Raw genomic sequence first — 26582 nt, forward strand, 5'->3', positions numbered from 1 at the left:
CGGGGAGGTTTAAATGCATGCAACGGGACGAAGACTCTTGCGAGACCTCTACACCAGCAATCCAAGCCGAGCAAGCTTGAAGCTCAAGAGGGCGCCGTCACCCCATACCAAACCCTTCTTGCCGTCGCATAGCAAGAAGAGGCCATCGTACACCAGGAAGAGGCCGTCACCACTCGTCCAGTTCCAGCTCCCACGTCCAACAACCACGATCCCGCCGGCCCTGTTTCCGAACACCATTCCCTGGCGCGCCAGGGCGAATCTGGCGCGGCACAACCTGCGCTTCGTCCTCTTCCCCTCGGATCTGGCCCCGCCCACGGGATCCGTTCCCTACCAGCACTCCGCGATGCACAGCTACGTTCAGATTGTCAGCACGCCCACGGCCGACACGCCGGGGCCGTGCCTCATGCTACACTTCGACTCTCAGCGCTACCTCTTCGGTCCCCTCGCCGAGGGCACACAGCGCATCATGGTGCAGCGCAAAGTGTCGCTTTCCAAGATCCAAAATATATTTCTCACCGGCCGTGTCGACTGGCAGAGCACCGGCGGCATGCTGGGCATGATACTCACCATGGCCGAGCTCAAGGCCACGTCCAAGGCCCATATCGACCAAGAAAACGAGAGGCTGCGCAGCCTGGGCAAACCTGAGCTCAGCACGGCCGACACCCCCCTGAGTATCCACGGCGGAAGGAACCTGACGCACACCTTGGCCGCCGCCCGCCGCTTCATCTTCCGCAAAGGCCTCCCCCTTCGCCCTAGGGAGGTCCGCCACGACCCCCGGTCAGCCCACAACGATACTAAGCCCGACTACGAGGACGAGAATATCCGGGTCTGGTCCGTCCTGCTCTCCGGGCCCCCAGCAATCCCCCGCATCGCCGGCGGCCATCGGTCGGCGAAGAGGCGGAAGCTCAGCCCGTCCTCCGAGACCGACTCGGAGCCCGGTTCTGAGGATGCAAACTCTGATATTGATCAGCAGATCCGGGAGGCCGTCGTTAAGGATATGTTCGATTCCGACTGGAAACTCGACACTCTGCGCGAGATGCGGCTTCGGGACGTCCAGCTGCCCGCCAAGTTATTCGTCAGAAACGCGATAGGCCACATCGAACCCTACACCGGCCCGCTTCCCGGCGACAAGGCCTGCCCCAGCCATCTCAAGGTCCTTGTGCGGCTTCCCTGGCCGGCATCCCAGGTAGAACAGCTGCCCCTGACGCATCCTTCCCGCCAGTCTGTATGCTACGTCGTCAAGGCTCATCCGCGCCGGGGCAAGTTCGACCCCGTCGCCGCCACGGCGCTCGGCGTAGCCAAGCACGACTTCAAGAAGCTTACATCGGGATTGGATGTGACCGGGAAAGATGGGGTCGTCGTCACTCCGCAAATGGTTATGGCACCTCCGATTGAGGGTCGCGGTTTTGCAGTGGTCGATCTTCCTTCACCAGAGTTCGTAGACGCCTTCCTCGAGCGTCCCGAGTGGTCCGTCCCCGAAATCATGACGGGTGTCGACTCCATGTACTGGATCCTTCCCGACAAGTCGCTGCTGGAAGGCGAGTCTAGGCTACTGGAATTCATGAAGGCGCACTCGTCCATGAAGCACATCGTGCTCGGCCGCGACATCTCTCCCAACGCTCTGGCGCTCGAATCATCTGCGGAGAAGCTCATCAAGATGAACCGCATTGATCCGGATAGATTCCCCCTTCCCGTTTTCGATAGTGCAAAGTTAGATATCGAAGCGGCGTTGGAGCCCCTCGCCGACGTCGGCCGCCCCGGCGCAAAGTTCCAGTTCGCTCCGAAAGTGGCCCACCAAACCGACGACATCGTCCCCGTCATGGATACGGGAGCGCCGCTTTTAGAACTAGCAGAGACCCCGCGGATCTTGGACCTTGCAGATGCCGCGCGGGCGAAAATATCTGACCCTGCCTTCATCTCGCAGACCAACGAGGCCCAGAAGGACTTGCCCGTGCCCGATGTCGAGATCATCACGCTCGGGACAGGCTCGGCCCTGCCGTCCAAGTACCGCAATGTATCGGCCACCCTGATCCGAGTCCCCGGCTGGGGCAGCTACCTCCTCGATTGCGGCGAGAACACCCTCGGACAGCTCCGCCGCAACTTTGGCTACCAAGGCGCAGACGAAGTCCTCAAGGACCTTCGCGCCATCTACATCAGTCACGTCCACGCCGACCACCACCTCGGCACCATCTCCGTCATTGACCGCTGGCTCCAGCTCGAACCTAACCCCAAGTTCCCTAGGCTCGGCATCATCGCTACTCCCAAGTACCAAGGCTTCCTCAGGGAAATCAAGCCCGTCCAACCAGGCCTCAGTTCCGCCCCGCTCGCCATTATCACCCTCCGCCACAACCCCAAGCCCTTACCGGGGACCCGGACACGGGTCTGCCTCCCCGAAACCATCGCATCGTCGCACGACCTCGGGCTGCCAACCATCGAAGCCTGCTTCGTAGACCACTGCTATGAGGCCACGGCCGTCGTGCTCACCTTCCCGGACACAGGCCTCAAGATCGCCTACTCGGGCGACTGCCGCCCGTCCGAGGCGTTCGCCGAGCTCGGGCGCGGCGCCCACCTCCTCCTGCACGAGTGCACCTTTGACGACGAGCTTTCAGGCGACGCGCTCGCCAAGAAGCACTCGACCCTGTCCGAGGCGCTCGAGGTGGGCAGGAAGATGGAGGCGCGCCGCATCCTGCTGACGCACTTCTCGCAGCGCTATCCCAAGCTGCCGATCGTCAACGAGGAGGCGCTGAAGAAGGAGAACAACGGGGATGCGGTGAAGGATGTCGAGGTGCTGTTTGCGTTTGACCACATGCGCGTCAAGCTGGGCGAGTTCAAGCAGGCCAAGGAGTTCCTGCCCGCGCTGAGGGAGCTGCTGAAGGAGGACGAGGAGACGGAGAAGAAACTGGCCGACAGGCGGGCGAGGAAGGTGGGGAAGAACGCTGAGGAGGCCTAACGGGTTCGCGGAGTCGGAGTGTACGATATAGATATCTAGATCACTGGGCGGGAAGAGTGGGGGGGAGGCCATAGTTAGACTACGGCGTAGAGTGTACGATTACTTGAGGGAATGCCAAAAGATTCGGTTAGTCGTGTGGGGTGGACAGCATTGCATATAGACGGAAGACTTGGCTTGGTTATATCCAGCGAGAAAAGAGGCGCACGCGATCTAACGGTGGCTTCTACAGATGTAGGCATCTTACTCGATAGACTACGGCTTTGTCTACAATTTGTCCCCAATGCTTTTAGCAATCTATAACTTCTAGACTTCCCGTCGTACTAGAGGATTATTCGTATCCTTTCTCTCTCTCTCTCTCTCTCTCTCTCTCTCTCTCTCCTTTTTTTTTTTTTTTTCTCTCCTTCTTTAATGATTCTTAAGAGGTACCGGGATTTCACGGACATCTCAACGCATGGTATTGCACAAAAAAGATTCCTTTGTGTATATTCATTACTAAATCTTTATATTATTCTTCTTCGTACACTGTTCTACCCTACAGGGTGTGCCTCATTACTCACTGTACCAGCTCTACCACCCATGTAAGAGATGCTTTTGATAATAGGACGGGAGCCGATAACTTTAACAGGCAACCAGTCAAAATGGAAGAAGGGATAAATAGTAGTAGGATAAACTTATCAGGTGCAACGCTCTCTCTCTGGGCTTGCTGTCTCTCTACTGTTACCACTTCCGGTTAGCCTAATGTCAGTGGTTCGTAACGGTTTACCAAACCAAACGCGGCGAACCGTAGATAGCGAGATCAGTTGTTGTGGGGGGGGGGGGTATCGTCATCACTTCTCGTACAAATCTCCCCAGTCAGTATTCGAAGACTCCTGTGTATTCGAAGAGTCCTGCTGTCTGGGGCGTTGCTTGCTAGGAGCAGTCCGGCCCCGCTGACGCTGCTGCTTTTGCGGACGAGCTGAGGGTCCGCCCATGAAGGACTTCGCAGCGTCCGACTGAATGTTGCCGTACTCGTCCGGCCGCGGCAAGCCCAAGATGGCGGGGCTGGGCCGTAGATAGCTGGGCTTCACCCGAGCTACGCTCTCAGGGGCGGAACTGTAGACGCTCTCTGAGGGGCTACCGCTCGGGCCGGGTTTGGGGCCGGGGACTTGGAGACTCCGCCCAGTTGCGCGGGTGCGAGGCCAGTTGTGGCGGGCGGGGACGTATTCGCCGGTTTCTTGGCTATCTTCCTCGTCAAACAGGCCGGGAGAGGACGAGGTGGATGAGAACATCTCCCATGATTCAGGGGTAGAGGGTCTCTTCTTGGCCTGCTGTGAGGGCGCGGCGTGGGTGGCCCCGGCGGGAACGGGAGCAGGAGCGGGAGGGTGTTCTTTCTCGCGCTGCAGTTGTGTACCCCGAGGACGCAACTCCACCAGCGGCATCGATACACCACCCATCACCTCCGCCCGCACCGGCAATCTACCGCGGAGCTCAGTCCCGCCCTTCCGGTCATCCCGCTTGGCCTTCTCCCTCCTCTCCTTCCGCAGCCTCTTCCTCTTCTCTCTCATAACCTGCTTCGCGCTCCTCAACTCCCCCGCCAACCTGTCGCTCTCCCGCCTCATCTTCTCCTTATTGCCATGGGCACCCACCCAGGCCTCCACGAACCCCAACAGCCTCGGCGTGTGCGCCGGCCTCCTCGCGCGGCCCAACAGATTCGCGCGCAGCGCGATCAGCACGTTCCCCCGCCCGCCAACCACAGCCAGGACACAGGCCGGACAGCCGCTCTGGACGAGATCGAACGTGCCGCGCGTCGCAAACCGCCCAAAGTAGCAATCCACCTGTTCCGGGGACAGGTAGAGTTCCACGAGGGAGCTGAGCGCGTCGACCACGGTGGTCGCCGCCACCGCCGCCGCCTCGGCCGTCCGGGCGGGTACCGCGACGGGGTGGGGATGGGGGTGCGGGTGCGGGTCGGGGCCGCCTTCCTCGTCCCTCCGCACGGCCGCGACGAAGCTCCTCAGCGAATCGCACCCGCGCGACGCCTCGACCCGCAGCAGGCGGAAGAGGTGGCCGATGAGGTCGGCGTTCAGGCGGCGGTGGGACGGGCACAGGGGGGGGAACCAGTCGTCGGCGAAGGGCGCGCGGAAGAGGGTCCGGACGGCGTGGCCCGGCGCGACGCGCAGTTGCCTGGGGAAGCGGGACGACTCGATGGTGGCGCGTTGGGCGTCGAGGAAGGTGCGTGAGAGGACGCGCGTCGAGAGGTGCGAGGCTGGCGGGGAGTAGCGGAGGAGGGAGGCGAGCTCCGAGAGGGCTTCGGGGGTGAGGTGCTCTAGCGGGTCAGGGGCGGGGTGTCGGTTGCCGAGGACGACTGCCATTCTTCCTTTCGTCGGTACTGCCTTTTCGTTTCTGTCCTACGGGAGGGTTAAAAGGGGTGTTCTCTTCGTTTGTGGTTAGTTTAGTAGGGATGCTGAAACTGTTGACGGTAAGCCTGTTGTCGTCTGTTGCCAGAGCCGAGTCGGTTCGCTATCGGACAACGAAAGTGGCATGCCCCCTGGTCGCTACCTCAAACAAAACGGCCGAGAGAACGCATGTGCTCTCCTTAAATTGTGGCCGACTTAAAAGGGCCATCCTATGCTTTGCCAGTGTTCACTTAACAAGGGTCCGCAGACACCGGATCCATCGTGGTGCTGCATCCGTGTTCATGGCACTTGTAATTTGACATGTCTCCCAAGTGGCTTAAAGTGAACAACGTCGGGTGTTGCAAACAATGCCCTTGTTTTCGTGCGAAATCTGCAAACCCCCGAGTCAGTGGCAAGGAAAGTAGACTGGGTGAACAGACTTACGTATTCCAATTTTCGAGACTCAGCTGCTCCGAGTTAACTCTTACCAACGTTCGCTTTTGGTCGGGAAGTTGGCTTCGGTTTTCCTCGTTTCACCAGGCTACCACAACAAAGTTAAAACATAGGCCATGCAACTAGCTGTCGCTCATCTTGAATTGGAGCCATGGCCGAGTTATGTCACGCCTATGTAAGAGTCCGGCCATTGCTCCCTGTTCGTCATCCCGAAAACTCGTGAATTCCCAGATATGAGAGCCACGTTGTCTCTATGAAAGTAGAATCCACATCCTTCGTCCACCCATTATGATACCTGCCCTCAAGGGAAAGAGGTTGACGAAAATGACACCGAACCCCCCTACTCCTCTTCTCATTGCTCATCCACCACCCAACCGTACGCCCCAACCAACGATATGCAGAGGGTAGACCCATAAGTAATATCATGATACCGATCTGGTAGGAGACATGCCATCGTGACCTCCCTTGTCCCGCCGCCGTATATACAGCACGACATGCTGCTCGCAGAAAATCGCCCGCTAATGCTGTCGAAATGATCATCTTCGTATCGCTCGCTCTTCCCCAGGAGGCGCGTGGCTCCCGGATGCCGGGTCCCGCAACCTCATCATCTTCTCGGCACGGATCCGTGCCGCTTCGGTCCCGTCGTCCGGATTGGCAACTTCACGGAACCACGGATGCTGTAAAGCCTGCTTCGCAGTGATCCGATGGGCGGGGTCGTAGACAAAGATCTTCTGGAGAAGATCCAGGAACTGAGCAAGAAATTTACTGGTGGGGGGGATGATTTCCTGCACCACGTCAGCGTTTTTATGATCGTATCGAGGTTGAATAGGAAAGACACCCACCGGAAGTGTCTTCATGGCTTTGACAAATCTTCTGGATGCTCGCGTCGTCTCTGGAGTCGGATAGTCGAGCTTCAGGCGTTTGAAGTATCTGCTGCCATGTTAGCTCTCGTCCAGTCCCGTGTCACGGGGTGTAAAGAAACGCACTTGGCCGCCGGGTTCCCGCCGTTCCTTGTCATCCTGTTGACCTGATGGACAAGAGGCACATCGATCCGAGCATTGACAACAGCCTCCATCATGGCTAGATGCTCGAGATTATCGTGCGTCTGGAAGAGCGCGTCGCCGGTGAAGAACTCGACCAGGATGCATCCGATGCTCCAAATGTCACAAGGGTACGACCATCCAAGTCCGAGGATAATCTCGGGCGCTCGATAGTGCCTCGTGGACACGACCGACGAATGATATTCGTCTTGGAAGGTTGCAGAGCCAAAATCGATCAGACGAATCTCTGTGTCCAATAGAACCCTTCTTTGTGTGGCCTGACGGCCGACGGTAGTACTGGAGGACGGAATCTTCCGGTTGTACGTGAAGGTCTGATACTCATTGTGACAGAGGAGAATGTTTTCCGGCTTGAGATCGGTATGGATTAGGTTGAGGTCATGAAGGACTTCAGCTTGGCGTCAGTAATGAAACTATGATGTGACTCGGGAGAGAGGGGAGGAATTCCGTACAAGCGACGCTAGTGAATAGCTGACGGGCGAAGCTTTGGATCTGGCTGTTGGGAAAGGGCACAAAATTGTTGCTCTTCAAGAAGTCGAATACACTCTGGCCAAGGAGGTCCATAACAATGCAGATATGTCCTCGATAGTCGAAACAGTCGCGGAAATGGATGCAGCGGTTCCGGTTCTCCTCGTCGTTAGCCCTGAGCGTCTCGAGAACCCGAAGTTCGATCTTGCTGGCTTCGCGATACTTCTGCACCGAGCGAATGATCTTAATAGCGACGAGCTTGTTGGATATCTTGTCTCTTGCCTGCACGACTTTGCCGAATGTGCCCTGCCCGAGAAGCTTAACCATTTGGTCTGGGAGCACTGTCAGCCTTGGTGTCCTAAAAATGCCACCGTTCGTTCAATACACTGCAAAAAAAAGAAAATAACACTTACATCGATCAGTCAGGTCGTTATCCGGGACCACAATGTAGTGCCCGTCATCGTCATCACATCGGACATTCTTGCTATGTGGCGGCTGCATGATCCAGTCAGCGGCCTGCACGCCGGCTCACATTGCAGGGCACGGCTACTTACATCAGATATGACGGTGATGTGGACGTCTCGAGCCTTCTTGGGGGGATAAGGAGGCGGTCGATACGTGGCGAAGGCGTCGGTAAGCGTCCCGGCCTCGCGACGCCTCGCTTCGTTAGCAATCTGCTGCCGAGTCGTCCTTTTCCGTTTCTGACCGGGCTGCACATCGTATTCGTACTGGCCGTTTGACGAGAGCGAACCCAATGATGTAGCTGCCGTCGTATGAACAGCCGAAGTTGTCCGGTCGCTCGGCGCTGTCGACTTGCTGGGCGAGCCATGCTGGCGAGGCGTGTGCGTGTGGGATCCGACGATGTTGTTGTGGTGGACGGGGTCGTAGCGCGTGGGTTCGTCCTCTCGTTTCCGCTTCTTGGCCTGATGGGTGGCCGAAGAACCATTCGTGACGTGTGCACGCCCGTTGACCAGCGTCTGCGACGGGGTGGTGGCAGCGGCCGGTCGCTCCGGCTCGGGCGTGTCTTCAATGACGATGATTTCCGAAGGCAGGCCGTTTTTGAAGAAATCTTTCCAGTCCGGCCCTCTCGACCGCCTCTTCTTGCGAGCGGGCTGTGTGTCGGCCGCAGGCTGCGTCTGCGAGCCGGCCGGCATGGTGGTGTAGACAGAGTCGGATCTCGAGGCCAAGTCCGCAGCGTCCTGGGGCGGCAGTCTCGTAAGCTCTGTTTGGGGCACCGCGATTACTCCATTTGACCCGGCGTGGCTCGCCGAAGCCGAGTAGCCGGTGGGAGATGGGTAGGCGAGGCGGGCGGTGGGAGAGGGGAGGATTGGGTTCGCCGGTCGGTACGGAGAGGAATTTGACTGGGTATACGGTTGGTGCTGATGCGAATAGCGAAAATGATGGGGGTTGTAGTGAGGTAGCGTTGCGGTCGCAGTGGTCGGCGTCGACATTGTCCTCCTCTCGCTGTTCTGCGCCCAGAAGTCGGCGTGGCTGGGAGAAGGAGAGGTATTAGAGTGTGCGGGTGGAAAGGTGTTGTAGGGTGTTGTCCCGGCGGAGGCAGTCGCTCGTTAAAGGTTCAAGCTCTGGCTGCCAGCGAATCTGACTGGCGAGCGTCGGCCCTGTGGGAAGTGAATTCCTGACGTCTCAGTGAACGAAACCCTGGGGCTGTTGGCTGGGCCCTGGCTGTCACGGAAATAGTTGCGGTAGGGACGGCATTTGTTCCCGAGACTGTGTATTCCAAACGGTGGCACTGGGGGGGCCAAATTGAGGGTTGAGAGGGCGGATGTGAGGTTCAAAAACGTCAAGAGTCGCCAGGTCGCCAGGCCAGAATCGTTTGATGAGGAAGGGCGGGTGGGCGAGAGTGAGGAAGGAAGGGAGTCCAAGCCCTGGCGCGGCCCGCTGCGTTGTGGCCCACGGCGCGCTGGTGCGTGGCAGAGAGCCTGGCAAAAAGGGGAATGGGTTCGCTGCGGCCGAGGAGCGATTGATTGCCCCAGAATGTTTCGCTCGGCGACTCGAGTCGGGCTTCCGCAACGGTTCACGGCCTTTTTTTTTTTTTTTTTTTTTTTTTTTTTCTTCTCTTCCTTTAAGTTAGCGTCAGCGATCCGACCCAAAATTTACACAGGCTTCCGGCCTTTGTGTGCAAGCATTACGCAAAGGAATCCAAAGGGTTGAAAGGTATATCACGTAGACAAGAACAAGCCCGCCACCTCGGACGCTCTCTACGGCAAAATGGAATCATGGACGGGCAGTGAACGTTATTGCCAAGGCCGCGACCGTCGCCTTCCATCCCAAGTTTGGTGGTTGAAACAACTGGCGGGTGCACAGTGCGGCTGGCACAGGCCGCCTTGGGTGTTTCTTGCGACACCCTTCCAGGGGCTACTGTCCTGTTGGGCGCCCCGAAGACACAGCATTCCAGGGAGGAGCGCCACTAAAACATCAGCGGGCAGGTCTCTGGCAGCAATGCGGGGTTGGCAGGCTGCTGTTAGTGGTTGTGTCAGCGCACAGTGCAGCTACCCTGGACTTCCCGCCGGGCAGATTTTCAGGGCAGCCTTAGGCATGCCGTCGTTGCCCCATTCGCACGGCGTGGTCTCCCCGACAAAGCCCACTGCAACGTGCAGACTTAACCACCTAACGCATGCGGGATCGCGCTAGATACTGATGGGGACAGATCCCGGCCTCTGCATGCACGCTGCGGCTGGCTATCACCCGTTTATCGACTCCAGCGAGGGGGTCGACTTGGTTAATCAGGTCTGGCAGACAATCATGATGTACAAGTGCCACGGCCGACTACTCCAATTACAAGATCATTGCAGGAAGGCGAAGTCTTCAAAGTGCCTCGTCTTTGCAGTGTTTGATAGAGGCGGTCAACGGAGGAGCTGGAGACAGGCCGGGTGCGTGTGTGAACGACCATTCGGGATCAACCGTGCCGCTCTCGACACTGCACGAAGCTTGGTACGATGTTTCGCTAGTGGAAGGATGCGACGGCTGACAGAGACCCGGAGTTGCGAGGAGCTTGTCTCGTCTGTCCCGCTGCGCAATCTCTTCATACACGACAAAGCCATCGACGATTAAAACAACGTTTCCTTTCCGCCGCTGTGTCCAGTTCAGCGTGAAGTATGCAGGCAATGGAGGCGTCTGCTATCAACACGTGTGGCAGTGTGCACGCGCTGCTTTCCCACCAAATCAAGTCACTTGCTACCTGCCCGTCAGCGATATGGTCCATTAAGATCCCGTCTTATTGGCGGAGCACCACTTGGCCTGGCCGCCGAGACCGTGTACTGTGTAGGCTTGAGTGAGATACTCAAAATACTCACTGGTCTCAAGCTCCTCAGTACAGTACGACGAGCAATACTCTGTCAACGAGAATAGCCCATCGAGAAGCCGAGCTCCAGTAGCAGTGGATCGACGACAGACCACTACGACTGCAGTAAGAGTGTGCCTCGGGAGCCATCCGTGATCGTCAATGATGTCAACGGGATCGGCCCTCTCGGGCCCCCCAGTCCTCGGAACGCCCGAATCCAGCCCACCCACTCGACCTTGGCCATCCATCAAAGCGTGCCAGAAGGGAGCGAGTGACCAGAGGGAGACGAACCACAGCCGAACGAAGGTGCAAAACACCTCAAAATAGGTAAACACATACGGACGGGAAGCAAGGGCACAATGTCGGCAAATTAGTTATCATTGAAGGGCGGGAATCAAGCCGCCTCCCGCATGCAACATCTCAATGTCCCAAAGTAAGGTTACTGTGGAGTTCGCTAAGACAGTTACTGCCCTGTGCAATTCAAGGTATTATCCTAGCGAACAGTTGCACACAGCAACCTGGAACATCATCACCCTAAAAAGGAACCCGCGCCGTCTTGTGCAACGAGAACCACTGGAAGGGGAAAAGCAAGACAGAACCAGTCACTTCTCCCCAGCTGTCAGACGCGACAGCCAGCCGGGTTTTCCGGCACTCGTGCCTGGTTCTAAGGGTCAGGGGACGACGACGATCAATCTGTGACTGCTGTCTTGTTGATGTCAAAGATTCTCTACATTTCAAGTCTCAGGTCGCTCTTGATTTCCCCCAAGAACAAGAGGTTGTTTGCCTCTCTTATTTCCCTTCAATATACCGCCAACCGCATCATTCAAGTTACAGCCCTCGTCTCCGAATGGGCGTAAGAGTCGGGTCTTACCCGGTGATGGGGGAAGCCCCACAGTGGCCAAAAACAACCCCTCCTTCCTCCAAGTTTCGTCGGTGGGCAGTTGGCAGTTGGCAGCAGCGCGTCTGCACTCAAGCATCCCACAACAACAAGAGTGGCAGGTTTTTTGCCAGTTCCCATTTGTGGGTTTATCCTACGGAAGCGAAACTGATGGGAAATGATATCCATCCCTCTTATCTACAGTTCCTTTGAATTCATCCACCAAATCGGGTAGGTGTTGAACGTGGACTGCTGTCGGTACTCGGACGTTTGTCGCTGCGGGGCAACCCATCACGACGGGACCTTTCGATTTATCCCTTTTTCTCCCACTGGTGCAACGGATTATTGTCACACCCATCTTTGAACCAGTAAGACGCAGATGATGTCTCTCTGCGGTCATCAGCTGAGCGTCCCCCCGCCTCGAACCATTCTTAGGGGGTCCGCTTTGTTTGTCCCCTTCTGATACCGAAGCCCTAGCCGCAGGCAGTGCATAATATTGGGATGATCTATATACGTGTAGGAACAAGGTGACAGTTTCTCCGACGAGGCTGAGGCGGTGGTTTTGTTTACCTCGTCGAGAAAGAAAGCCCCGCATCGACCAGCGCCTTAATACAACACTGTCAGCATGGATGGAGATTACTGGTCTGGACCTTGCCATCGTGGCTGGAATCCTTTTTCTCCCGAAACCGCCCCAATTCACATTGTCTCAGCTCGGGGCAGGGCTTGGTGGTTTTCCTTCACTAACCCGATCTAGGTATCCGAAGGGTTCTAAGGTCTCCCAGTATTACACTAGAGATTTCACAACCAATGTCACTGACAACGATCAATCAATACCGGCCCTTTTCCTTTAAAGCTCCTAAACCTGCGTCAAGGGGATATCTCTACCAAGTCGTCAAGAATCACGTAATCTAAGCCACTCCTGGCCTTTCTATCCCGCAGACAATACCAGCAGAGCAATGCTCAACAAGCCCGCGTCTCAAAAAAACAAAGTCTGCCATCCATGACAAGAAAACCCCGGCAAGGGCGATGCAGCGCCATGCAGCAATCCAGAAATGAGCTCCCAAACACCCGTCCCCCATAAACCTCTCTCTCAACTCAAATCCCCCTATTAAACTCCACCAACCCGCCCACGCCTCCACGACCGTGGAACTCTTCCTCTAAGCTCTCCGCCCGGACCTTCTGCCTCTGGGGGAACGCGGCTAGCGCCAACGGCAGCGCCGCATAGCTCGTCAAGAGGATCAAGCCCAGGTTCACGGGCATCGTCCAGCGCGGGTTCTTCCTCAGCCACTCGGTCCTCTGCAGCCGCACCAGGATCAGCGGCGGGATCACCATGATGGGCGAGCTGTTCAGTACGCGGCTGACGGCCGTCTCGGCGACGGCCAGCGTGGCCGCCTTCTGGCTCTTGCCCAGGCTGGTCTGCGCTTCGCCGCCCCTTGCCTCCGTCTTGCCTTCCAGAGTAGAAGGAGAAGAAGAAGAAGAAGAAGAAGAAGAAGCCTTGTCGGTGACGGGGAAGACGTCAATACCCGTGCGCATCTCCTCGCCGCGCATAAGGAACACGTTGAGAGCGCCAGCGCTCGCGACGGCGGCGAAGGGCGTGAGGCGGCCCAGGATGAGGCGAGTTGAGGGGGAGAGGCTCTTGAGGCGCGGCACGAGGCTGTTGAGGCCGACGGCGACCGAGCAGGAGGCGGTGACGGCGAGGAAGTAGGACTGGGCGATCTTGGACCAGGAGAGCGGCGAGGATTTGTTCGAGTTGGAGTAGTTGATCGCGACGTTGAGAGATTGGTTGGCTACCTGCCAGGCTATTGTTCCGCGGTTCTTGTCGGGCAAGTGCTGGTTAGCTTGCGGGCGGTTGTGGGAGAGATACAGAGAAACAAACGTACACCGAGGTTGGGGGTAAGCATGCCCGCTGTGACGACCAGGTTGGACAGCACAAAACAGGACATGCGGAAGGGCAGGAAGACCGGCTCGCCGGTGTCTGGATGCAGGGTCGAATCGACCACCTTCTTGGCTTTCCATAGCTCCGGGGTCATGTCTTTGATCTGACCTTGCTTGTATGCGACGAGGAGGTTCTTGGCTTGTTCGAGCCCGGCACGTCCCACGAGGAGGGTTCTAAACAGCGAAATGGCACGTCAGCGCTCGCTCTCAAGTCGGCTACGTGCCCATCCCTCCCAATTGGCGCTGGAATCGACCTCCGGTCCGTATTTACGCAGGTGGCGGCGTACCCACCAGGGGGGCACACAGGAGGTGCCTCTGCCCGTCGCCCGTGCCTCTTCGTCGTTCTCACCTCGGATCCGTAATGCCAGCGGTATGCCTGACGCGGCCCCAGTACGTGCTAAGGTCATACTGCGAGTCGGGGAGCGCCCGGGCGCCTGGTAGAGAGGCAGACATGGCGATGACCCTTTTCTTGGTGTCGCAGTCGGGGAAGAAACGAAGCAAGGCGGAATAAAAGAGACTAGATGTTGAGCGTCGTTTATAAGAACAATGCGCCGCCAGTCGCCCAACGCAAAATATCTCGTCTGACCGAACACAGCTTCCGCAAATGCTCTTGGGAAGGTCCTATCGCAAGCGAAGCAAAGCGGTGAAACCGTGATACCGTACGCAGGGCAGGAATGATAAGTAGCGGGTAAAAACGGCTCCGACGTCGGTGGAGCGCAGGGGTTTTGCAGCGGCCCGGATTGCGGGGGTTCAAGGAGTTCTAGCCTTTGCAGGTACAGTACAGTATAATACAGTGGTTGTACAGTACAGTGAACGCCGGGCAGCACCCAGGCCGGGTAGGTATGACAAGCCCCAGGTGGGATGGCGCTGCTACCTTGGTCCGGGCCACCCGCTTTGCCCCGCCGAGACGCAGAACCGGATGTGGATTGTGCAGATAGAAATGCACGAGTAGCGTGTCCCGGTCTTGCCGCGGTCTTGCCGTCTCGAGATTCAACGGTGCAACACCATGTAAAAGGGGTGCCACGGCATTTGCACTCTGCTAGGAGGAACAAGGTACTCAAAACATTCCACTCGGCCACAAATGGCGTTATCGTTGAGCCGTCGGCTGCTGCGGCGCCTGCCCTTTTCGGCCTCGACAACTCCATTGCAGGCACTGACGTATCTGCTTGGTATCTCGCTCTTCAGCATCTCGTTCCTCGTCTTCCTCAACAGTAGTGTCTCGTTTGTCATTACGGATCTGATTGGCGTCAAGGATGGCGTGGGCGACATTGTTGGCACCCTCGGCTTCGTTGACGAGCTTGTGGCCCTCGTCGCATGTCCCGTCTGGGGCCTCGTGTCGGACCGCAGCGGCGTGCGATACGTCGCTGTAACCGGATACGCAGTAATTGGCCTGGCGTTGTTCCTCTTTGTGCAGGCCCGCAATGTCTATCCGCAGCTTTTGCTCGCGCGGATATTTTTTGCTGTGGGCGCGACGGCCGCGTAAGTGGTCCCCGGGCCAGTGGAGGCAAACGGCAGGGCCCCGGGTTTTCGTGTGCTGATGAGGATGAGTGTTCGTTCAGGGCCACCATGGTGACTGCCATCCTTCCGTCGCTGACCGACGAGACTGGCCCCGCCGCCGAGAATGTGCGCCAACCACCGCATAGCGGAAGGCCGAGTGTCACCTTGTCCGTGGATTCCGAGGTGACAATTACCCCTGAGCGGTTCCGAGACGGCCCCAGCTCCGCCTCTTCCGACCAAGGTACACCAGCGGGCCGTCCGCGGAGCACAGGGAAGCCGTCGGCCCTCGCTGGATATGTCGGCCTTTTCACGGGCTGCGGCGCCCTGGTTGCACTCTCCTTGTTCCTCCCGCTCCCAGCCCGCTTCAGTCATATCGAGGGCGTCACCCTCGGCGATGCCGTAAAGTACAGCTTCTACGTCGTCGGTGCTATCTCCTTGCTGGTCGCCGCCTTCGTGTTCTTCGGGCTGCGCGGCCTCAGGGGCGAAGAGGGGAAAGGTTGGCGGATGTTACTCGGCCGACGAGGCTCTACACCTCTAGGTGCTGGCTCAGCCTCGGCACCTGCACCCAAACATGTGGGTATACATCTTGACCGATTCCCTCTCCCTACCTCTGGCTAACCGTCTCATTAACAGAAAGTCCTCCCCTACTGGCACCTCCTTAAAGACTCGGTCCGTCTAGGCTTTACCGACTCAGAGATTGCCCTCGGCTACCTCGGCGGCTTTGTGGCGCGCGCCTCCACGGTCGCCATCTCCCTCTTCCTTCCTCTCTTCGTAAACGCCTTCTTCATCCGTAACGGCTTCTGTCACGGTTCCCCCAACGACCCTTCCCCAGAACTCAAAAAGGAATGCCGTCAAGCCTACGTCCTAGCTTCCATCCTGACCGGCGTCGCTCAACTCGTCGGCCTCATCTGTGCGCCTGTCTTCGGCTACCTCTCCAGTCGAACTGGGAAGGTAAACTGGCCCATCGTCGTAGCCACCACGTTCGGAATGGTCGGGTATATCGTCTTCCCGGAGCTGTCGAGTCCCGAGTATAAGGACGTCGACGGGCGCGGCGGTAGCCCAGCCGTCTTCTTTCTGGCTGCCCTGATGGGCATCAGCCAAATCGGCGCGATTGTCTGCAGTTTGGGCTCATTGGGCCGCGGTGTGCTCAAGGTGGACATGGTCAATGTTCTGTCTACGCGCCCGGATGCCGACCAAGAGACCCTGATTGAGACTGCGGACGGGGAGAGTGATACCGCGCCGTTACTGGAGAACGAGGCGGTGCTGCCCGAGGATACCGTTTCGAGAATCCGTCTGAAGGGCTCTGTCGCGGGCGTGTACTCGTGGTGTGGCGGTGCTGCCATATTGCTGTTGACGAAGATGGGGGGTTACCTTTTCGACGCGTGGGATGCCGGTGCGCCGTTTTATATGATGGCTATTTTCAACGGGTTGTTGTTGCTTGCGAGTATTGGGATTGATATTGGCAAGGCCGCAAAAAGGAGATGAGGTGTGTACTTGTATAGTATCGCAAAGTTCTACGCATAGAAGTGCTATGAGTTGCAAGCCGAGGAAAGCATTTTGTTTAAAATCAAACACAAACAATTCAACGCTCAACGCCAGACAGCCGGCGGTTTCGTGGGTATTTATCGCGGCCCTTGTCTACGCTTCCAGCCAGGCGGCATTCCCTGGGAGTCCGCAATAGCCTTTTTTTTGAGTCTCTTCCTCTGTGCCTAAGGCGGGTTAATGGAGAAGCAGTCCTTGTCCCTGCGCCAGTAAAGGGCTAGCACAACGACAGTGGTGCCCGCGGGTTTAATTCCGCGTTTCTTCCTCTGCGTCAATCTGAGCTTCTAAAGTAGTACACCCCGAGACAGGGGCGTTCTCGCCAGTGGCTCCCTCTGCGTGGAATTTGTGACCTGAAGCAAAACACTGAGGAAACGAAGCCAGACTTACTCCGAGGAGGGAATCATCGTCTTGATAGGGAGCCAGGGCGGCAGATACTTGGCCGAGCCATTCACGAAAGTCGACTCGATGACTCTGATCTTTTAGGGAGAGGGGTGAGTCGAGGCCAATGCTATATGTCCGCGGGACCTGGTGTTGCCCGGGCTCTCCAACTTATGAAAAGAATTGGCCACGGTTAGTCGTGTAGTCTAGCGCGGGCGGAGACAGCCCGAGCTTTCGGATGGGGAGAGTTACGTTGTCGGAGTCGCTGCTTGCCCACTCCGTGTACTCGCCCAGCTGTTGCCCGTATCGTCAGCAGCTAACATGGGGACGAGCGTGCCTTCTCGTTTCCTCGTTGTTAAGTGCTTACCATCGTTGTCTCCTCGGGGTGCAAGGTAATTTTCTCCATACCAACCGCAACCCTGATCTCCACATGCGCAATCAAGAGTTAGCGAGTGTGCAGAATAGCGTATCTCTCCCCCTTGTGAACACTTGCTATCACTGTCTCTTCGGGGTTCAAAGCCGGTCTTTCCATACTGGGGACGGCCTTCTCGTGGCCTCTGTCGGCATTGTTCTCCTGGAACCTCCATGCCGCGCCGGCCTTGCCGTCGTGACCGATCTCCGCATTCCACCAGTCATGCTGCCCGTGGCTGGCTATCATAGCTACTTCGTGAACACAGCGCCGAGAATCCGCTCCAGAGTGTCTCTCCAGCACCTAATCAAACCGCCATAAACGAGCAGATAATGTGATACTTGTGCAACCTCTTTCTCTTCGCCAACCTTTATGCCACCGCCAACTACCTTGCCGCTGGCCCCCCTACCACGCGATCCATCCCGGTAAATCGGTCTCAGGCCGAACAAAGAGAGCCACCAGTTATTTACCGTTCGCTAACATCACCATGTCGCCGCTCTGCCGTCATGGTGATGAGAACCAAAGAAGCAACACCCGAGACAAAATAACACCAACCCCGCCGGCTGGCTCGACTACCCTTAGTATGGTCAGTAGCAAACGCCGTAAGCAGTCGATACCACACCAGCAATCCCATCTCCACTTCTTTACGTGTTATCACACGGGGCAGGTTACACGGGGGGGCAGAAACAGCCGTGTCACCTCACTTCGCAATGCGGCACAACAGTCGGCGACTCAGCACGGACATTCCATCAAGGGAGCATCACCAACATATCGAGTTCGAAAAAGCCATACGATTCATTCGTCAAAATGCGTAGAAAAAAAGATAAAAAAAGAAAAGTCCAGTCAAAACCAACCATCTCTACCAGTACAGAGACGTCATCAGAGAAAACAAAATGGCCGCCAGGAAAAGCCGTGCGGATCCCGTTGTTGCTTTCCCGTTTTAGCAGCCAGCCCATTTTCCGTAACGCATTTGAGACCCCATAATGTAAGGTAGGTAATCAAAGGGAACGAGAGATAGATAGAGAGAGAGATATAGAGGGAGAGAGAGACGGGGAGGGAAAGAATAACCTTTCGTTTCGTGGGTGAGAGATAACATCAATGCTTGCTTTTATGTTTTGTGGACTGGGGACGAGGAGGAGGCGATTGTGCCAACAATGCCAACAAGATATTGTGATCCCATCACCACCAACACCCTGGCGGCTCCTTTGTCCCCCCGTCCTCTTAACTCCCTATGTGTCACCCAGCAGATTCCCGGAAATAGGAGACTACGACCAAGCCGTCTGTCTAGCTCCTATGTAAATATTCCAAGAGGCGAGTACTTATTTACCGCCGAGGCTGGGGAAGGCATTCTCGTCGCTGGGGTTCAGGGGCTGGCTGTCACCACCACGGCCACGGCCACCGCGGAACTCGCCGCGGGGAGCACCACGACCACGTCCCCGACCACCATCACCGCGGGCACCGCCGCGGCCGCCGCGGCCGCCCCGGGTGCGCTCGGGCTCAATGTAGCGGTTCTCGAGCTCGACGAACTGCTTGGTCTTGCGCTCACGCTCACGCTTGGCCTTGCCGCCGGAGCCGGCAAAGAGCTCTTCCACCTCATCCTTCTTGGTGAGGGGAGCCAGGTCCTTCCACTTGTCGTCCTTGATGCCCTCGTTGGGCTTGCGGACCTTGAGCGCGGCCTCGGCCTCGAGAGCCAGCTTCTTCTCGGCCTGCTGGGCGAGGTACTGGTCGTAAGAAATGTGCTTGTCCTCGGGCTCCTCCTCCTTGGCCTCCTCAGGGGCAGCTTCGCCCTCGCCGGCCGCCTTCTGCTCAGACTGGGCGATCGCCTCGCCAGCCTGTTCGTCCTTCAGCTCGGCATTGCCCTCTTGGGCGCCCCAGGACACGGCAGCTTGCTTCTCAGAGTTTGCGCTAGAGACGATGTCAGAAAAAAGGAGGCACAACGTTGAGCCGCAGCAAAGACCTACCGAGGAGCACTTTTGGTCGGGTGACGGTCACCCTCCTCACGCTTGCCACCGCGGCCTATTGAGCCCATGGTTAGTTAAGACACACAGTCACTCTCCGCTGCAGAAAGCCGCAACTTACCACGGTAGCCACCACGGCGACCACCGCGAGGAATCTCATCGGTAGGTCTACCACGGTTCAGATCCCGGCCAGCGTTGCGGTCCCGGAAAGCTGCCATAGCTGTCAGCAAAAAAAAAAAAAAGGAAGGAACAAACACAACCAGTTGATGATCGGAGATCTGCAGGGGCTACGCACCAGCCTCGTTACCGCTCACAGCGCCGCCACGACGGCTGCTGGTCGGGGCCGGGCCCTTGGAAGGCGCCAGGCCATCGGTGTTGCGCTTAACAGTGTGGGTCGATGTCTTCTCGACGGCCTTCACGGGCGCGACGGGAGTCCCATCTTCCGCGTCGTTACCTACAGCCGAGAACGTTAGTACGAAGGGGGGCCCGTTACAGCTCTTCCCGGGCCTTGGCCGGCTCCGGGATTCGTCCGCGCCATGCGGGCGGGGAGAAGGACCAACCGAGAACGTCGTAGAGGTTCTGTAAACGACCCAGCGAGTCAGTTTCTCAATTCGATAGTATCAAAACGGGTTGGGCCCCCATCCCCGCTGGCCCGTTCGCGATAGCGCGCAACACGGGCCAGGGAGGGCAGGTCCCGCGGGGTCAACGAGCTCGGGAATGCCAGAGTGACAGCTCGGCTCCCGCAGTCGAAAAACGCACCTTTGTGGCGACCGACATCTTGCCGCCAGTGGTTTTATCGCCTTTCAAGGCGTAGTCTGTTTGGCGACCACAAGCTCCGTACGGAGAGGATTGAAGAGGGCGATGGGGGTGAGCGAGCACCGAGCAGGATTGCCCTGGATCAGTGCGCTTTGTTTCGTCGGGCGATCACGACGGTTTTTCTTTTCCCTCGTCAACGACGAAAGAATTTGGAGATTTTGGTTTGCTTGGGCCAATTCGTTCGGTAGGGAATCTGCACGGATCACCTGCTGCCCCACCACCCTTTGCCGGGAGACCAGCCGACGTTTTTCCTTTTCGAAATTTCAGTGCGCAAGGCCCTTATTATTATTAGGGCTTTCCGTCTCTGTTACTTGGAATGCCGCAACCGTTGCAGTCCGAGTTTCGATGGGCAACAAGCGAGCGAGAAAGGCCCCCCCCCCCCCCCCCCCCCTTTTTTTTTTAGGCCTCGCGGCGCCATATCCGCCGGGAAATGCTGTGTAGGTAGAAAACATCGTAAAAAGGCAAGTTTTCAAAACTTCACATGGAAAGAAAACAAGCGTCTAGGCCTGGATGTCGGTCCTTGACATGTTGCTGAGCCTTCGAGAATTACGTATAAGGGAGGTGTAGATGCACCAAAAGGGGTACGACGCACTCGGAGTCTGACTAGTTACTACTTGTTTATTTCGGCCTTATACAATATACCTTGGGGCCTGCTGCGTCTCGATTATCCAATTGAAAAGGGCTAAGAAGCAAACAACCTACCTCCCGCCCCGTGCGCGGCAATCGTAAGCAGAAGACTCGAGCCAATACATACATTCACCGACATGTCGCTTCCCTATTATTCAAGAACCACAAGAATCGCAAACATGCCAGGTTTTCCAAGCAGACAAGAGAGAAAACAATCCCACATATCACATGAGACATCAGGCCATGACTAAGCATGAATCTTGAGAGGGTGGTGAGAGAAATGAATTTGCAAGACCGACGACACGGGGTTCCTTTTCCAGGCGCACGCACACGAGTGCTCCTAACAGCCGTGTGCCTCGGAAGCCGGAGCGATATTTCGTCGAGCCATTCAGGCGACCAAGGCGAGAAAGCCATGCCCCGGGGGCCCTGGGTAGAGATGGGCCTGGACATGCTCCGGCCATCAACGCGAGAGAGGCATGCCACAGGGCCCCTGATAGAGATGGCCTGGGCATGCCCCGGCCACCGCCTGCCGTGCGGTGCGCGTCCTTAGTCGTTACAGTCTGGGTCGTCGTAGTGTCGTGAGTTGTCCCCTGAAATTATGGCCCCATGCGGCCTCGTTGAAAGAGCAAAACTTTTTGTTGAGCCGGAGTACTCCAAAACCCGTTTCCCCGGCCCAATGCCGAACAAATATACATGACGCAAAACAAGATAAACCATCTCCATCACCGGGTATAATTTTGTTTTCCGGGAATGCGTGTACTCGAGCAGTGGCTGAATGGAAACTCAAACTGGGAAGACGCCTTTGTCGAACGAATGAGCGGAGAAGGATGTCGGTTTCTGTTTTTTCCTTCGCAAAAAAAAAAAAAAAAAAAAAAAAAAGGTTTCGCTGTCAATGCAAATGCTTCCGGGGTATCTCGAAAAACCTTCAACCGGAATCTTCGCGCCGTTGCCTTGAAGAGCTGGTACGCAATCTTAAGCCCCTCTCTATTTCCTTCTCTCAGTCCCTCTTCCGATTGCTTGGATTTGCCGTGCAGGCCCCGTCCTCGTGGGGCGGCGTTTGCTGCTTGGGGGGCGCGCTGGGTGGCGCTGGGAGGCGGGGGGGCGCATAGTGGCGTATTAACCCCCGCCCCCGGAGAACGTCGTGATTGCAAGCCAATGCGCCCAATTAACACTTGGCCTTCTCACGCGCCGGTAAGGTCGTGATTCTACCGCATATTGCTGGTATCGAACGAGAATTGGGTGGGGAAGGCCATGCTTGCGCTCAGGCCGAACGGATCGAAATCGTATCCAGAATCCAGGAGCTGCGTCATCGACGGGTAAGTGGGGTGTGGCTGGCTATGGGCGACGTTCTCAATCGGCGACTGTCCGGCAATTTGCTGGTTGTTAGGTGGTCCGGTCGTGACGGGAGAGGAGAGCGACATCGGTTGCGGCTCGCCCGCATACGTCGGGCCAGGGTAGGGGCCGGGGCCGCTCGGCGTATCAGGGGTCTCACCGGGATCGTCCATCATGTCGGCAGCGGCATCATATTCCTGTTCTAAATTTAACGCATTAAAACCTAGGACGACAGAGTTCTATTAAAACAGGACGGGGGAGGGGAAGAAAACGGGTCAACTTGCCGAGCTGCTCAATATGATTCTGGAAAGAAGGCGTCGGGTAGAACGGCGCTGCCGTGCCGGTAACACCTCCGCGAATGGAATTGGCCCCTTGCTGGAGTCCTGGCATTTGCATCTGTCGAGGGCCCGGTAGACCATGCAGAGGGGCCAAGTGAGGAGGCGGCGGTGCCTTCATCGCGGTCGACGGCGGCATCGGCGGCCGGACGGTAGGGTTCATATGGTCAGACCCAGCGGGCGATGCACCATGCTGGGAGCCGAAAGTCGTCGTTGCTGTTGGTGAGGCTGAATGTGAGGACGGCGTATGCCGACTCTTGGGGGAGAGTGCTGAGGGATGGGAGTGGATTGGAGGAGGCAGCGGCGATACAGGGACGCCCGGCTCAAGTTTCGGCGCGATGCTGGAATTCGATCTGCGCGCATGGTGCCTGTTCAAGATGGCCCGTTGAATCGGCGGCGGCTGCACCAAGTTCTGGGCCAAATGGGTTGGCCCTAGATTCGGGCTGCCAGTTTTGGCCCGTAGTTCGGCCTGCACATCGATGCCTAAGACAAAATCATTGTGTTAGCTATGGATAGCCTTGACTTCCGGTGAACGCATGGGCGGCCAGCAGTACCTTTCTCCAAGAGGATGCGTTCGAGCAGTGAGTTCTTGTAGCGCAACATCAGACACTCTTCTGCAGCATGGCGATGGGCAGCCTGGAGGTTGGCCAAGTTCTGCTCATGAGTACGGATAGCTTCCTCCAGCTGCTTGATATACTCGGTCCGGCGCTCTCGGAAAGCCGCCTGAGCCTGACGGTTCCGCTGTTTCCTTTCCTCAGATGTCGCATAGATCTGCCGGCCACATTAGCAGGTGCGCAACGCTATGAGAGACATGAGACGATGAGACGACGAGACGACGTTGCCATGCACCCAAGGGCAGTTCAACCAAGGTTGGGGAAACCTGCTTGCCAAAACATTTCAACTTACCGGCTTGCGACCCCCTTTCCGCTTTGGTTGTTGATTTTCGGTCTGAGTCGGGGGGGCAGCCGGGGCCTCTCCCTCCGGGCTTGATCCCATCGACTCTTCGCTTTCCTCTTTGGGTGGATCTTTCTTGTCGACGGACATCTTATCGGACATATCCTTGTCCGTGTCGGAGGCGAATACCGGGAGTCTCGTCCCTTTGGGTGACCAGGGCACTCTGTAACCGGATCCTGCCCTTGGCGACACCAGCTCTGTAAGTGGGAGAGATAGCTGGCGTGGGTTGGTGTGCTGCCACACTGTGCGCTACCACTAACAAACGCAGGCTTCTGCCCAGTGTGCGGGGCAGTGGCAGCGGCAGTGGCAGTGGCAGTGGTGCGAGGCCGGCCGATGTCAGCGCTGCAACCGCCTGGACCGAGGCTTGAGGGGGACAGGCACGCCAGCAGAGGGTTTGCGAATAACCCACTGCGACGGAAAATATCCGATACAATGCCCCCTCCGGGGGTGTTATCGAGCTCGACAGCCGGGGATGGCACCAATCAGTGCGTCATCTGGGAGAACGTTTAGCGGGATCCGGCAGGCTGGGACCGGGCTTTGTGGTCGGTCCCGGCGATAAGGTAAGGTTGGAGGATCAAGGCGGTCCCCCGGATTCTGTGTGTCAAAACCAAGATTGTCGAGGGTGACTCCGGGAGGGTCAGAGATAAGCAGAAGGTCGGTGACAGGTTGGGTATGTGTCAAGAAAAAGAGAAAATGGAGGGTTTTATGTAATGTTAATGCCGTCCGTGGCGGGAGGGGACCCGCAGACCGCCGCTAGATTTCTGGGCTCCCACAGGCTCAAATAGCCCAGGTGCTTCCACCTAGCCCCGACTCCGTTTCTGGGCTGAACCCAGGTCACCTGCGTTTTCTCTGGCCGGGCCAAGCTCCGGGCTCTCCAGAGATCCACACTGCCCAAGAATTGGCGTCTCGTTGCTACCCGCACAGCAGTTTCCACGCCGAAGGACTCTGGCTTCGCATATATTAAAGACCTAGGACTTGTGCTCGCGAATCGTCCTTTGCCGGCCACCTCCAACCAGTCCAGTTCGACCCCGTCGAGGAACACGCCCCAACTTTCGGTCCCCGGCCTCTGGCTCCTACGCTGTTTCGATCAGCAGATGGCCCCGGTCTCCACTTCAAGCCCGCTCAAGCCCGGGTGACGTTGGAAAATGCCAGCTGTGGTGCAGAATGAGCCGGTTCAGTCGACCTGCAGCGTCCGGGACTCGAGTCAACGTCCGGCTGGCTGGACGGTTGGCGGGAGTGCCGCTGTTCCCAGTGGCCGCCCTCTGGTAGCTCTTATTCGCTGGGGAAACCACGGAGGTGCTTGCTCCTCGGCCTTCAGATCGAAAGTGCCAGCGGAAGGGCCAGGTCAATGCGGGACGCCTCGCAGCGGCCAAATGCGATAATTGGATTCTTTACTCCCGCCAGGCGTTCCAGAGACAAAGACCGGGCGACGAAAAAGAAGCCCCGCTTGGTCGCCGGCCAGGGGCTAGTGTCCACGCGTGTTCTTTAGTTCGAGTGAGGCAAGATCAATGGCTGAGTTGTTCGTCAGAGACTCAACGAATACATCCCCATGCGCGCTCGGGAAGCGATATTTGGGAGGGAAAGGTTGCTTGTTTGCCCTGCTCGTTCCAACTGGGCGGCACTCCTAGTTATAGAGTGACTAATGAAAACCAGGTACCTAGGCCTGAAGTCACCCACATACCCCTTCCCTTGTTGGAATGCATTTGGTGCGCAGTCCTGCGCGGACGCTCTGCTTCTCGGGAACCCTTACCGGGAGCATGGGCGGGTGTCGGCGGCTTGGTTGCAGTGGTCACTAGGGGATGGCCCAGAACGCCCTAGCGGCATTGGACGCCCGGCATGGGTGTTCACCTATTGCGAACCTCGCTCGCTAGTCGCGACACGAACAACCAGTTTTCCCCTCACCAATCCCTCCCCTCTTGACTTGCCAACGAGGCAATGTCCACCGTTTCGAACAGCATTGGCCCGGGATGAACTGTGAATTGGGCCTTTGCCTCAAGGTGCCACCGGCTCTTGAGTTGAGAGAAAACCTCTCCCTTATCGAAGCAAGTGTCTACATGCGATTCCAGGTCAGTTATGGCGGGCTGCAGTGTCTTTCACAATCCACAAGTTAGGTTGGGCGTAATGGGTGTGTTCAAACGCCAAACGCAACCGCGAGAACGCTGGGGACACGGGGAACGCAACGCAAACAGCGTTTCGCGTCTTTGCATGAGGACCTGGGTCTTGAATGGTCAACCACCGTCTTTTGGCCACCGACATCGGTGATCCCAACCCGACGGTGAGGGGTGGAGACTGAAGGCAAGCTCGGGTTGATCTCAGGAACGACGTCCTGCAGCTGACATCCAATACCGTGTTGGCGTCATGTTGCCTGTGGGCGGGAAGCGGGGGTTCTGCTCAACGCCTCGCCAAGACCAAATTTTTGGTGGTCACCTGAGCCCCCTCACCACCCTCAGGTTTGGGATGGCAGGGCGGGGCTAGGGGTTGATACTGGCTTCCTTCCAGCGGAGCGTGCTGTGCTTCAGTCACCTGAATTCTGTACTCGTTTTCGCTGTTCTCCTGCACGGAATGCGGTATTTGGGGCCATCTGGACAGTACTCTCAAGAACAGTCGCTGGCAAGAATACTGCCGCAGCCGGGACTTGCTCTGCAGAGCCTTTGGTTTCCGCCACCCATGTGTGAAGAGAAGCTGCGAGATGCATCTTGCAGGGGGCTGCAGCATCACATTGAGCTTTGAGATCGATACTGCAGGAAATTCTGCTGGACAAGACTGGCTCGGGATTCGGAGAGCTTACGCTGGCATGGGACCCAATCCAAGTCGCCTCCTGCGTAATGCTCCCAGCTCGGTGTCCCAGAAATCAGTAACTTTGCAAAGTTCCTTCTTTCAACCCCGCTAATAGGGCACCTAACCTAACAGGGCGGAACTCCCCCGCCATGCACAAGCCAGTTTGGGGGGTAGCGAAGAGGGGGACATGCGTCAAGGGAATTCCGCAGACGAACCCTTTTTCTGACTTGTCGACAAATAGTGAACAGCCCTCTGGTAAAGAACCTCGTCCCTTTGGTGCAAAATATTTAAATGCCTTGCCCATCTATAGGGCCGTCCCGAGGATCGAAACAGAACGCAAGAAACGATTGCTCTGCAACGTCGCAAGGCTCGACCAGAGACCCGGGGAATTAGCCGCCCTGCCGTCGATCTTCTATTCGCTGAACCCACCCTTGAGATCGAGAAGGTGCATCTCCGAGGAGCTGATCGCTGCGCTCTGTGCAAAGGTAGAGAGCACCAAACGTACGAGCAAGCTTGTGTGGAAACTGCCGTGCCACAAGCTT

At 57.3% G+C, this 26582-nt stretch overlaps 7 protein-coding genes across 7 annotated transcripts; 2 read left to right on the forward strand and 5 right to left on the reverse strand.

The window, feature by feature from the left end:
• Positions 1 to 343: 343 nt before the first annotated feature.
• On the forward strand, positions 344 to 2950 carry MFIFM68171_10281 (uncharacterized protein; the record flags this gene model as incomplete). The annotated part of the gene is made up of 1 exon (XM_071065700.1): positions 344 to 2950. The coding sequence occupies one exon, from the start codon at positions 344 to 346 to the stop codon at positions 2948 to 2950; it is 2607 nt and encodes an 868-aa protein (XP_070921801.1).
• An 827-nt stretch (positions 2951 to 3777) lies between these two features.
• MFIFM68171_10282 (uncharacterized protein) lies at positions 3778 to 5298 on the reverse strand (the record flags this gene model as incomplete). Its single annotated transcript, XM_071065701.1, has 1 exon — positions 3778 to 5298. The coding sequence occupies one exon, from the start codon at positions 5296 to 5298 to the stop codon at positions 3778 to 3780; it is 1521 nt and encodes a 506-aa protein (XP_070921802.1).
• Positions 5299 to 6311: 1013 nt separating this feature from the next.
• LKH1_2 (serine threonine protein kinase CMGC group) lies at positions 6312 to 8752 on the reverse strand (the record flags this gene model as incomplete). Its single annotated transcript, XM_071065702.1, has 6 exons — positions 6312 to 6560; positions 6618 to 6705; positions 6762 to 7221; positions 7286 to 7633; positions 7715 to 7796; positions 7856 to 8752. 6 exons carry the CDS (start codon positions 8750 to 8752, stop codon positions 6312 to 6314), a joined length of 2124 nt encoding a protein of 707 aa, XP_070921803.1.
• Positions 8753 to 12574: 3822 nt separating this feature from the next.
• fsf1 (Sideroflexin FSF1) lies at positions 12575 to 13867 on the reverse strand (the record flags this gene model as incomplete). The annotated part of the gene is made up of 3 exons (XM_071065703.1): positions 12575 to 13294; positions 13360 to 13588; positions 13764 to 13867. The coding sequence occupies 3 exons, from the start codon at positions 13865 to 13867 to the stop codon at positions 12575 to 12577; spliced, it is 1053 nt and encodes a 350-aa protein (XP_070921804.1).
• A 628-nt stretch (positions 13868 to 14495) lies between these two features.
• MFIFM68171_10285 (uncharacterized protein) lies at positions 14496 to 16396 on the forward strand (the record flags this gene model as incomplete). Its single annotated transcript, XM_071065704.1, has 3 exons — positions 14496 to 14893; positions 14974 to 15484; positions 15545 to 16396. The coding sequence occupies 3 exons, from the start codon at positions 14496 to 14498 to the stop codon at positions 16394 to 16396; spliced, it is 1761 nt and encodes a 586-aa protein (XP_070921805.1).
• A 2163-nt stretch (positions 16397 to 18559) lies between these two features.
• MFIFM68171_10286 (uncharacterized protein) lies at positions 18560 to 19975 on the reverse strand (the record flags this gene model as incomplete). The annotated part of the gene is made up of 6 exons (XM_071065705.1): positions 18560 to 19145; positions 19202 to 19256; positions 19320 to 19418; positions 19494 to 19652; positions 19759 to 19777; positions 19958 to 19975. 6 exons carry the CDS (start codon positions 19973 to 19975, stop codon positions 18560 to 18562), a joined length of 936 nt encoding a protein of 311 aa, XP_070921806.1.
• Positions 19976 to 21846: 1871 nt separating this feature from the next.
• On the reverse strand, positions 21847 to 23364 carry MFIFM68171_10287 (uncharacterized protein; the record flags this gene model as incomplete). Its single annotated transcript, XM_071065706.1, has 4 exons — positions 21847 to 22175; positions 22246 to 22791; positions 22863 to 23079; positions 23215 to 23364. 4 exons carry the CDS (start codon positions 23362 to 23364, stop codon positions 21847 to 21849), a joined length of 1242 nt encoding a protein of 413 aa, XP_070921807.1.
• Between the last annotated feature and the right edge of the window lie 3218 nt (positions 23365 to 26582).

Source organism: Madurella fahalii (assembly GCF_045866475.1).
Source record: "Madurella fahalii IFM 68171 DNA, scaffold_6, whole genome shotgun sequence".
Lineage (NCBI taxonomy): Eukaryota > Fungi > Ascomycota > Sordariomycetes > Sordariales > Madurella > Madurella fahalii.